Raw genomic sequence first — 11,828 nt, forward strand, 5'->3', positions numbered from 1 at the left:
GGGAAGTCCTAAAGAAAAGAGAAACTCATTTGGTTTAGAGTGAGAAAAAGAGAGTGATAGGAAGAGACAAGTAAATGTCATTGTAATCATTCACAAGCTTTGCTCTCCACCTCTCTCTTCCAGAACCGTGTCTGCATTGGTCGCCATCAGCCTGGTCTCTGTTTCTCAGAAGGTGATTAACTGTGAATTTCTTTCCGGGTCTTCATCTTCAATTAACAGAATTACCTGCAGGTTTCATAATCTTTGTCATTCTCTTCTTCTTCTTCTGCTCCAACTAGCTTTCTTTATCATTTAAATTTGCAGGTTTCGTAATTGCGAAAAAGATGAAGAAGCAGATTTTCATGCTGCGGTGGTTTGGAATCATGATCATGCAACTCTGCTTCTTGCTGGCTGGTTCTTCTGATGACAACATATCAGATAGGTCCTCCATCGCCTTCTCCTTCTTGTCTCTTTTTTTTTTTTTTTTAAATTGTATATATAGCTTAGATGCTTTTGCTTTAATGGTGGCACTTTAAGAGCGAGAGAGAGAGAGAGTTTAAATTAAGATATTCTGTACAGATGCTAATGTTATGAGTTGTTGGTTTCCATAAGTTTGTATATAAATTCTTGGTTTCCATGAGTTTATAGATAAACATATTGCAAAAGAAAGATAAAGAGTCACGGTTACTTGTCTGATATGTAGTGGTCTCTTGTCACATGCATGAGAAGTTTTGAAACTCGAGGTGTCTTTTTATTGGGCATAATGAACCTAGGAGCTTTTCCCTTGCCTAGGAAATTAGCCATGCATGCATTGAGGCGCCTTTTGAACCTTCATCATATCACACTCTTCCTTCTTTGCATGCCTCCCGTCCAATCAATAATATTATAATAGTCTTCACATTTCGGCTGAATATTATTATGCTTTGATTGTAAGTTTTTGAGTTTGTTGTTTATGATCAGCAGTGCTGCGGTTAAGCTGAATGCGGAAGATCCAGAGCAAGTGGTCATTGACAATGGCATCGTCCAACTCACTGTGTCTAAACCTCAAGGCTATGTCATTGGAATCTCATACCATGGAATCGACAATGTCCTAGAAACTCGTCACGCATTACACGACAGAGGGTACATACTCCTCGCCATCTTGTTCTTTTAATTAGCTTTTTCTAACAATTGAAACAATTCCTGTGTTCATGTTGCGCAGGTATTTTGATGTAGTTTGGAATGAACCAGGAAAGAACAGTATTGCTCAAAGGTACATAATCATGTTTGTCCTCTTATATATATATTAACTACAAATAAAGCGGTAACGCAAGCTAATCTTATTGCACCCAACTCATTGAACTGATTATTTAATTACAACAATATAAAACCCTGCACTGCAGAATCAATGGGACCCATTTTTCAATTGTAGCGTCCGACGAGAGCCAAGTGGAGGTTTCGTTTGTAAGGACATGGACTTCCTCAATGCAAGGCACTGATGTGCCCATTAACATAGACCAAAGGTGGAATATTATATATTCTTAATTAGTTTCTCTCTTTTCATGCCATACAAAGAACAGACACTTGCATCCCTTACATATTCACGCGTTGCTATGTGGGATATATATTTGATTTTTCAGGTATGTAATGAGGCGAGGCAGCTCTGGATTTTACTCTTATGCAATATTTGAGCGTCCACAAAGTTTTCCAGCTGTGGAGGTTGATCAAGTTAGGACTGTCTACAAGCTCCAAGAACACAGGTAAGTTACTGGTAAATTCATCAAGGAAAACAACTTAAACTAATATGGAACAAATAAAGTAGGGAAATTTATTAATTAGAATATAATCAGATTGTCTCATGTATTAGGGAGCCAAGTCCTACCGTTCGACATTAGTAAATAGTATGATTTTTTTTTTTTTTTTGCCAACGAGTATGATTTCTTATAAATCTTATACACACTTTAAATAAAATGCACGAGTATATACATGACTACTTATCCATGACCTTGGAACATCAGAAGCAGCTAGAATAAATAACATTTCCTCCTAGGACTTGAGTTAAGCCAATGTGACAAGGGTCTGGGAGAAAGTGAGGTGGACTATGAAGGAATCTTCTAATTCACGGGACGAGTTTAAACTTTAAAGCAGTTGCTGGTGCGGCAGTCTGTATGTGTACGTGACGACGCAAGCGACGACACAGAACTAATCAAAATTTTTTGGGGTCTTCCCAAAAATCAAATTGATGGTGACATATGGCACTAAAAGACATCTTGAAATTGCTAAAAAGCCGGCAAGGAAATCAATATACCTGTGTATCGTCATTGTAGATTGATCCTAGAAGCGGGGAATCGTTAAATATCAGATAAAGGCTTCAATAACATGAGTTCCACAGAAAATAATAAAAGAGACAAAGGAGAGAATTTTGAGTTTATGAGGTTTAAATCTAAGCAGGACTGAATTTTTAGATGGTTACGTACTATACAGGTTTCATTATATGGCTGTATCAGACAATAGGCAAAGATTCATGCCAACCATGGAAGATAGAGAGAGTGGGCAAGTTCTAGCTTATCCTGAAGCTGTTCTCCTAACCCTCCCATCCAACGAGGACTTCAAAGGAGAGGTACCTGCCTCCCCTATATGTGAATCTACATAGCTTTGTTTACAAGAATGGGCTTACAATCTAGTTAGAATTTGGTTGTTCGTGTAGGCCCAGCACTTGATTATGATATAAATCCTGTGCAGAGCACTGTTTGTTTTGATATGATATAAAACTCCCGTGAACAATTGAGTGCATGTGGTGGGTTTAGGTGGACGACAAATATCAGTACTCTTGTGAGAACAAGGACAACAGAGTCCATGGCTGGATTAGCTTTGATTCTAAGGCACCTGTAGGCTTCTGGATGATAACACCAAGTGACGAGTTTCGCAACGCTGGACCCACTAAGCAAGACCTCACCTCTCATGTGGGCCCCATTACCCTCTCGGTATGAGAAAGTTAGACAATACTACAAACGTTTGGCTTTGGAAGCAGCTTTCTGGCATTGATCTTACACTTCATATATTTCTTTTGTTTTACTGCATACCATAACATATAGTAACTTGACACAAAATTTTGTGGCTAACAACATAAAGTGAAACTCAAAAGTACAATAGTGCGGGTAACCTTTTGTTTTCCCATTTGATTTTGTTGGATTTGAGTTACATGTAGATGTTTGTAAGCACCCACTACGGTGGGAAGGAGGTAACCATGGCATTTCAAGAAGGGGAGACCTACAAGAAGGTTTTTGGCCCTGTTTTTGTGTATCTGAACTCTCTTTCAAGCAATGAGGATCCACACACGCTTTGGCCAGATGCAGTGCAACGGGTAAATTAATCGATTGATCAGTACCAATTTTTTTCTCATCAAACAATGTCATAATTTCTCGTCTGGTTCAATCAGATGTATAAGGAAGCCCGGAGCTGGCCTTATGATTTCCCACATTCACGGGACTTCATTCCACCAACTCGACGGGGAAGTGCGATTGGAAGATTAATAGTACAAGATCGGTATAACCGAGGAGGGAGACTTCTATATGGTGAATCTGCTTATGTTGGTCTGGCTCTACCCGGTTCTGAAGGATCATGGCAAAGAGAAAGCAAGGTACGCAAGGGTTGCCAACTAGCCACTGAAATTGGAGAAAGACGCTTCATAATTGAGACCTACGTTACCTCTCCGTTTAATTTTCTTTATAGTTGCATGAACTGCATAGTAGGAAAGAAAATAGTAATTGTTTATTTGCAACAGGCAGATTTCTTAATCTTGAACCCAAAATTTCTTTCTTATGGTGTCTATATAGGGCTATCAGTTTTGGACACAAGCTGATAACAAGGGCTATTTCATGATCAAGAATGTTATACCAGGGCACTATAACCTGTTTGCGTGGGTTCCTGGCTTTATTGGTGATTACAAGCATAATAACATGATCACTATCACGTCAGGTCCGACATTCTGTTCATTTTTCCGTCTGGTTTATTTTGATCGAAACCCAAATTTCAGAACTTGCTAATTCACTTGTTTTGTACATTTATAGGCTCTCTAATCAAATTGGATTCACTTGTATATAGTCCTCCAAGAAATGGTTCTACCCTTTGGGAAATTGGATTTCCAGATCGCACAGCTGCAGAATTCTATATCCCAGACCCTAACCCTAAATTCATCAACAAATTATACAAAGAACAACCTACAAACAAGTTAGAAACCATATATAACCCATTTATAGTTGCTACCAAATATGCATATATACTTTCTTTACCTTTCATGCGGACAGTAATTCGTTTCCTTGACACAGGTTTAGGCAATATGGACTGTGGGAACGTTATGCTGCTTTATATCCTCATAATGATCTAGTTTACACTGTTGGAGTTGATAGGTATGATCGAGACTGGTTTTTCGCTCATGTTACAAGGTACTTTAATTTAAACAATGCAGTAATCTAAGGCGATATATATATTGATATTGTTAAACTTTTGTTACTTTAATAAATTTGGTGTGCATAGGAGAATAGGAAATGGAGTATTTCAACCAACGACATGGCAAATTATATTTGAACTTAAAGACAATGCAATCAGAGGAAGTTATACTCTGCAGTTAGCCCTAGCGTCAGCCACTCATTCTCAATTGCAGGTACCGACTAAAACATGTTTCTTTGGTCATTAAAATTCTCTCCAAAAGCATATAATTAAAGATAGATAGATATAATGACAAGACTCACTTGCAGATTTGGTTGAATGAGGAAGGTGATAATCCTGCACTATTTGAAAGAGTAAATATGGGAGAAGATAATGCAATAGCAAGGCATGGGATCCATGGATTATATTGGTTGTTCAGTATTGATATTCCAAGCGATCGTTTAGTGAAAGGAAGAAATACTATTTATTTAAGACAGTCAAATGCCACTAATCCTTTCCAGGGAGTTATGTATGACTATATTCGTTTAGAAAGACCTCCAACTCTAAATTAAAGCCTTGATTGAGTTATACTTAGTTTTTTTTTCCCTTTACTCTTATTAAGAATGGTATCCATCTGTAAATATGTGCAAAATAAATCGTTCAATAAGAATATTTTGTAACTCTATCTATTATATGAAATTCTGCATTCTCTTCTAAAATAAAATTGAGTTATACGATAACAATTTCTTTCAGGGGATAAATGAGAACCGTATCACCAAATAAACATTTTATGTGCAACAAAACGTTTTGTGTAATTCTTTTGGCAATTTTAATGAGGGTTTTAAAAGACACCAAATAAAAAAAAGAAGAAAAAAGGTGAACTTTGGTCGGGGTAAAACCTTCTCCTAAAACCACATCTTCCTTATGAAAGATTCTTTCCCCATGCCATTTCTCACAATTTATCTGCTCGTCATCTCTTCTTCACAAGAACAAATAAAGAATTTATACACCTGCGTTTCCCCCATTTAATTATTTTGATTTTGTGCCCGAGCATTTAATTTTTAAAGCTTGGTGGTATCAACTTTGCTAATTAAATTTGAATCAAAGCCATGCATGAATGTGTATTAAATGTTGAGATGTACGTTAACCAAGGTATATATGTATCTTTAGATGTCATGTATGCATTTACGTTGTATAATGACCAGAAGTTACTTAGATTCATGAATCTATCATGAAATTTATAAGTTATGATTTTTTATGGATAGTGTGAAGAGTGCTATTTATCACACCTTTGTTTTTAATCTCTATCTCCCCCTTTGCTCGTCGTCTAAATATATAGTAGCTGCATACAATTAATATTAATATCTCGCGCTCTGATTTTTTATGGGAATGTCAATAAAGGAATAAAGATTATGTGAACGTAACTCCAAATTCGTTTGATTCATCGTATATTAACTTAACCAAAAAAACTAAAAAATAAAATATACCTTTAAATACATAAATATAATAAATGCAAAAGTTCCATAATATGATTCTTTCAGATGTCGTAAACTTCATGTTGCTCGCAAGTAGATTTTTCAGAAAACCTATGAAGAGCGGAGCACAGCTCTCTCATTGCGCTTTTAAAAAGAATTCATAAAATTAAAATTCTAAGAATTAAAATCATTACATTCCATATTAATTAGAGATTTATTATGTCTTTTAAGTATATAAATAATAGCAGGCTCGAGCGACTAATCCATCCTAGCGTCTGTGTGCTACTAAAGTCGATACCTAGCTTTGCTCTAATCTGCAACTTCTTCAGTCCGTACAAACCACAGATTCTTAGAAGCGAGGTATGTTCATAACTTCCCAACAGTAGTGTTCGTTTCTTCTTCTTGTCTTTTGCGCTTGGAACTTTCAACTGTGATTTCACTCCATAGAACGCTGCAAATCGAACACTTTGTTCTAATCTTCCACTTAGTTCAAGGTGAAATCAACAAGCTTTGTGATGATTGATATCTGCTGTGCTGCTTGTTCATTTGTTTTTGTCTTTGCAGAGAGCATTTGAATATGAGGAAGAACAGCAAATCAGGTGTGAGGGATTGGAAGGATATGAGCTACGACGTGTTGCTGAGAATCTTCATGACCCTGGATGTGGTGGATTTCGCTGTTGTTTCCATGGTTTGCACCTCCTGGCGGGATGTTTGCCAAGACCCTTCGTTTTGGGACGGAAAAGAGTTAGATCTGGGCACCTGGAAAGATCCAAGAATTTGCAACTTAAGTTCAAGGACTATTTCGCTCTTGACGTCTCTTTTAAATCTCAGCTGCGGCCGAGCACATTGTCTCATATTCAAGTTTCAACAGTATTTTGACGATCGCGACTTCAATAATGTTGCTAAAAGGTAATGTTTCATGTTTTTCTCCCACTCCTGTTGACTTAAAAAGTTATGATTCGGGATGCCTTGTGATTATATGCAGCCATATGAATAACCTTTGATGCATTATTATTATCTGTATAAACAACCTTCCTGCAGAGTATATATAGAACAAAAACCATGTGGACCAAAGAGGTCTCCCTCTCGCTCTGAATTAAACTCTCCTTTTCTTCTTCGTAGGAGCCGTAATCTGAAACGGCTAGTTCTGCCTGGGTGGTTTACAGATCTCACAAAAAAGGGAATCAATCAAGCAATGGAGCAGTGGGAAGCGCTAGAGTCGATAACAATTACTAACACTTTCACAGCTCCTTTTTTTCTGGAAGCCATAGGCAAATACTGTCGCAATTTCTCAGAACTAAAGCTAACTTGCCATTTGACCTTAAAGATCGCCAGAACACTGACGAAGCATGTGCCAAAGCTTAAGGTATTGAGTCTTCAATCGGTGAGGATGAACAAGAATGCTTTGGTTTACTTGGTGAGGCAGTTGAAGGAGTTGCAGGTGCTTAATGTGACTCACGGTTTCATCATTTCTGGGAATCGACCAGACAATACCATAGTACACCCACAACATGCGGTTCCAATATTGCTGCAGAACATTCCGAGAAAGCCGACGTTAATGAACTGTAAAGGCCACTGTCTCAAGTGTCAAGAAGTGTTTATTTGGAATATGATGAACAAATGGAGGGAACCCAAAGAGCTTATTTGGCGCAACGATGTGATCCCTACATTTCGAGCTTGAAGTGGCAAAATCAAATCTTATATCGTTATATTCATATGTCTAGCAAGCTGCTTACTTAATTTCATGTAACAATCTTCAGAAGTAGGTCTTATAAACTATGAACTATGTATAAAGTTGCACTGTTAACAAATCGTCAATAATATTATGCAGCTTATTTATCGTATTTGTGCAATGTCCAAGGCCCAACTATATATCTAGTGAATAAAAATAGATTTCCAAAAAAAAATCAATATATATGTTGTCACAATACTCTACTCTTCGATTGAAGGGGAAAAAAATTATTTTGTGTATTGTTATATCTCTAACAAATAACCCGTCATGCACCTTCACCAACTTTTAAGATAAAAATTGTCAAATGTGATGAGATAAACTCATTGATATATCGTTATTAGCGGTACAAAGCTTCAATAATTATTTAGACCAACCCCAAGCATTGCGGTTTGAGTGAAATTTTACTAATATTTATAGTCTTCTATCCTTTTTGCCGGTTTTTTTTTAATTATATCAGGATAATTCAAATTGTATATTTCTATTCATACCTCGTCCTTGAATTTACCACTTCAGTTACTCTTCAGTGGCTATTAATTTGGACCTAACAAATAATCAAGTCAATTAGAGGTAATAGTGTCAAAAATAAATCCACATCTGATATATATATATATATATATATATATCTCTGATATTTTCAAATGCGGCGTCATAGATATCTCATTGCGTTCTTATTGTTTAGTCAAGGAGACAATGTACTTAAGTTGAAACTATTTTGTAAATTATGTTAATCACTCACTATAATTAGAATAAAATACTTATTTAAATCCGTGTATGCTTCATTTTTAATGCAGAGCCTCTGACAATGCAAATAAATTCTAGTCAAAACAGCTACATATAATTGAAATGAATCTATCCCACCACGTCTTCTTGGGGAAAGGTTTAGGTTAGGTTCAATGGCTCCATGACCAAAAATTCAAATTTTGAGATTTATCACATCTTATGAGTTATGGTAATAAAATGAAGTAGTATCATTATCAATTAAGTTAGATGGCAAAATAAGTAGCATATTTTTTTTTTGTTTAACAAACAGTTACAATTTTTCCTTCAGAACATATATGTAGATGATAAACCCCGAATTAAACCTTAATTATCGCAGCTGTCATCAATTGCTTCCAAGAAAAATCTACTTATTTTTTGTTTGGTTTGCAAACTATTTCATATGTAGTAATGCTGAGTCATCTAGATTTTTGTATTATCACATCCAAAATATATTGGATCTTCTATCATTAAGGATATTTTCAACTCACTTTGGATTTAAGACTACTTTCTTTTTTTTAAGACTTAGAACGCAAATAGTTTTCATATTTTTCTATAAGTGCGCTTTTAAAATTTGTATTTGAATTTTAATATGAAATGAAGATTATTAAAGCGATTTCATCTCACGGAAAAATTAAAAAAAAATTACTGATCGCTCTACTTTTGTGGAATTTACATGTCAAAAGCGAAAGTGTGTAATACTAAACGTATGTCTACTCAACATTTATTTTGTTAAATGCTCAGCTGTGTCAATTTATGATGCATTTATATGTACGCAAAAGCTTGAATAAGGTGGAAGTAGTGGAAGTAGACAAATACTACTAACTCAAGTCCCCACTTGACGAACGTTATAACGGAGACCAGTTTCGTATTCCATCTATGTCGTTGACATATGCTTCAGATTTTGTCTCTGGGACTCCTTCATTTCTAGCAGAAATAGGGAAAGACAGCTAATTGGTTCTGATCAGAAGTGAGGTATATATGCTTATAATATGCTTATTGCTTCTCTAGAGTTTTCTTTACCCCTTTTTTTTTCATTTGTTAACTATATTCCCTCTTGAAGTTTTGTCCAGGCAAGTTTCGAGTAATCGCAAGAGCAAGACGGATCAGAAAAGCTAATTAAGGTGAACTCCATAATTTATTAATGTTCTAGCTTGGAACTCTCTTAGCTTATTGTGGGTTGAGTAGTTAATTATTTCTTTTCCCTCATGAATTCTCCAAACATGAGAGTTCTCTTCTTTTCCGCAAACCCATTCGTAGCTTATTGGATTTCTAATTCCTAGCCAGTGTTCCCCCCGGCGCCCCCGGGGGGGGGGGTTTCCCAAAATCGTCCAAGGATAATGGGTTGGAATTCATCTTGTCTTATTAATATATATAATGTGCTTAGTAAAGCTATAATTGCACCGATTAACTTAAAACCAAAACCCTAAATTTACAAGGTGATGAAATCAGTACTTCTCCATTGTTTTAAATAAGTGTACAAATTTTCCTTCTTTTTTTTTAATCCTCAAGCAGGCCAGCTCAAAAACTTACTGTAATACCCACCATTAAGGTATATGTAATAATAAATGCGAAATTTATATTAATATTATAATTTATAGATGTATAACGTTTTATTAAATCTTACTATTTTCTTTCTTTTCTTGCCAACAAACGTTTACAATTTTCTAAGGTACTACCATAGCATTCTATACCGATTAATTGCTGTCAAGTCAGATAAACCTTTAAGCAGAACAAAGGCCTAACCATTAATATATTTTTTTCACTCATAGAATTTCAACACAATATATATTTTTTTTTTTTAAAAAAAATGGATTCCTGGTAAAACGTAGCTAGATATATCATATGTGTGTGTGTGTGTATTTTTTATAAAAGACAAAATGATATATATATGTATATATAATCTCAAATGTATAAACAAATCCAATTTATATGTCATAAATAATATATACATCTCATCTTAAACTAAGAGAGGGGTTAAATGGTTTGTAAGATTTTTTTTTTTTTGGTTCTATCCAATTTGTTTCTCTCCAGTTTCCTCCAGGCGAGTTAAAAATACGCCAATAACCTCTTTTTAAGGGTTTCATTATATTATATATTTAATAATTTGCTACATTCTTATCCACATTTAGGTTACGATTGAGTATCTCTTACCGGAGAGAATCATTTCCCAGATTTGTATTCTCACTGTGGTAGACCCAATAAACCTCCCTCAGAAAAAAACAAAGTACAGCAGGGCATGACTTGCCCAATCGGCTACTTTATTGTCACAGATCCATGAACTTACAAACAGAGTAGAGGTTATTGTGAAGTTTATAAGAGTACATCTGCTTCATTGGTGCTTCACAGTTTTCTCTCTGCAGCATCTTCATATCCAAGGGAGACAAGAGACCATCAATCCGAAATTCTTAGTAGTGAGGTCAGTTTATAAATTCTGAAGAATTTTCTGTTCTGCCTTTTCCCCCCCATGTATCTTCCCTGTGAAGAATTCCATAAAATTTGATTGAATTAACTGATTTAATTATAGTTGGCTAATCAAACTCTTGTTCAGTTCCCTTCACGGGTTCTCTAATCGTAGTTTTTCCGAACCCATTGCTTTTTAATTTCTTGGAGCTTATTAATTGGTATCCTTTGCCCTAACCCTTTTTCCTTTTGCTTAATCTCTGGCAGTAAACCTAAGGGATGATGGGATAGATCAATTCCACTCATCTTACACACGCGCGCGCGCGCGCGCGCGCACAGTGTTTGGTAAAGGTTATAACTTGAAACAACTTATACAAAACCCTAAACAAGCAATTGCGAAATCAGTGCTTTACTATAATTTCTTTTGTTTCTCCTGCTAGAAATTCAAACTAGGACAAAGACTTCAAGAAAACAAAGACGATCAACTTCGCTGAGAAATTATTTTAAGTAATGTCGTCAATAATTTCGAGTTGCGAAGTTTCCTGGAGGCAATGATTGATCAACTATATAGCTACTTTTTCTGTCTCGTTTGCTTTTATATATCATTAAGTAAATTTTCGATGTGGTTTTATTTGCTTTTACTCATTAGCCATATATTAATGTATAACCAATAAGACCATGGAGAATGTGTAGATGAAACAATTTTTTTGTTTTTAAGATTGCAGACAGCATTTGAATATGGGGAAGAACAACAAATCACCTTCGAGAGATTGGAAAGAAATGGACTATGAAGTGTTGTTGAGAATCTTCATGACTCTCAATATGGTGGATTTCGTTGCTGTTTCTGGGTGTGCAGCTCCTGGCGAAAAGTTTGCCAAGACCAAGTGTTTTGGAATGGGAAAGTGTTAGATCTTAGCAAGTTGCCTTTGCAACTCACCCAATCAAGTCCCAGGATGATTCAGTTCTTGATGTACGTTTTATATCTCAGTGGCGGCAAATTAGGTTATCTGATATTCGACTTTCGTCTACCTTTAACCGATGGGATCTTCATTAACATTGCTAGAAGGTAATGTTCT

The 11,828-nt window shown here is 35.7% G+C and overlaps 2 protein-coding genes across 5 annotated transcripts; both read left to right on the forward strand.

Annotated features, from left to right (window-relative positions):
• Positions 1 to 4,976, forward strand: LOC114726633 (rhamnogalacturonate lyase B-like). Of its 4 annotated transcripts, none has more exons than XM_028913285.1 (15): positions 1 to 172; positions 304 to 421; positions 940 to 1,101; positions 1,181 to 1,231; positions 1,362 to 1,481; positions 1,599 to 1,718; positions 2,443 to 2,578; positions 2,766 to 2,942; positions 3,167 to 3,322; positions 3,398 to 3,598; positions 3,795 to 3,936; positions 4,029 to 4,188; positions 4,287 to 4,403; positions 4,495 to 4,621; positions 4,716 to 4,976. In XM_028913285.1, exons 2-15 carry the CDS (start codon positions 324 to 326, stop codon positions 4,956 to 4,958), a joined length of 2,010 nt encoding a protein of 669 aa, XP_028769118.1. In that variant the 5' UTR covers positions 1 to 172; positions 304 to 323; the 3' UTR covers positions 4,959 to 4,976. The 4 variants fall into 4 exon arrangements, 3 of the variants coding, with proteins under 3 accessions (XP_028769118.1, XP_028769119.1, XP_028769120.1); XM_028913286.1 differs by having other exon boundaries at positions 4,287 to 4,367; XR_003738518.1 differs by lacking the exons at positions 4,029 to 4,188; positions 4,716 to 4,976 and having other exon boundaries at positions 4,495 to 4,580.
• Positions 4,977 to 6,438: 1,462 nt separating this feature from the next.
• LOC114726614 (F-box/LRR-repeat protein At3g48880-like) lies at positions 6,439 to 7,542 on the forward strand. Its single transcript, XM_028913251.1, has 2 exons — positions 6,439 to 6,770; positions 6,984 to 7,542. The coding sequence occupies exons 1-2, from the start codon at positions 6,439 to 6,441 to the stop codon at positions 7,540 to 7,542; spliced, it is 891 nt and encodes a 296-aa protein (XP_028769084.1).
• The last annotated feature ends 4,286 nt before the right edge of the window (positions 7,543 to 11,828 follow it).

Source organism: Neltuma alba, unplaced genomic scaffold (genome assembly GCF_004799145.2).
Source record: "Neltuma alba isolate B1F8T4 unplaced genomic scaffold, ASM479914v2 tig00012396_pilon, whole genome shotgun sequence".
NCBI classification, from domain to species: domain Eukaryota; kingdom Viridiplantae; phylum Streptophyta; class Magnoliopsida; order Fabales; family Fabaceae; genus Neltuma; species Neltuma alba.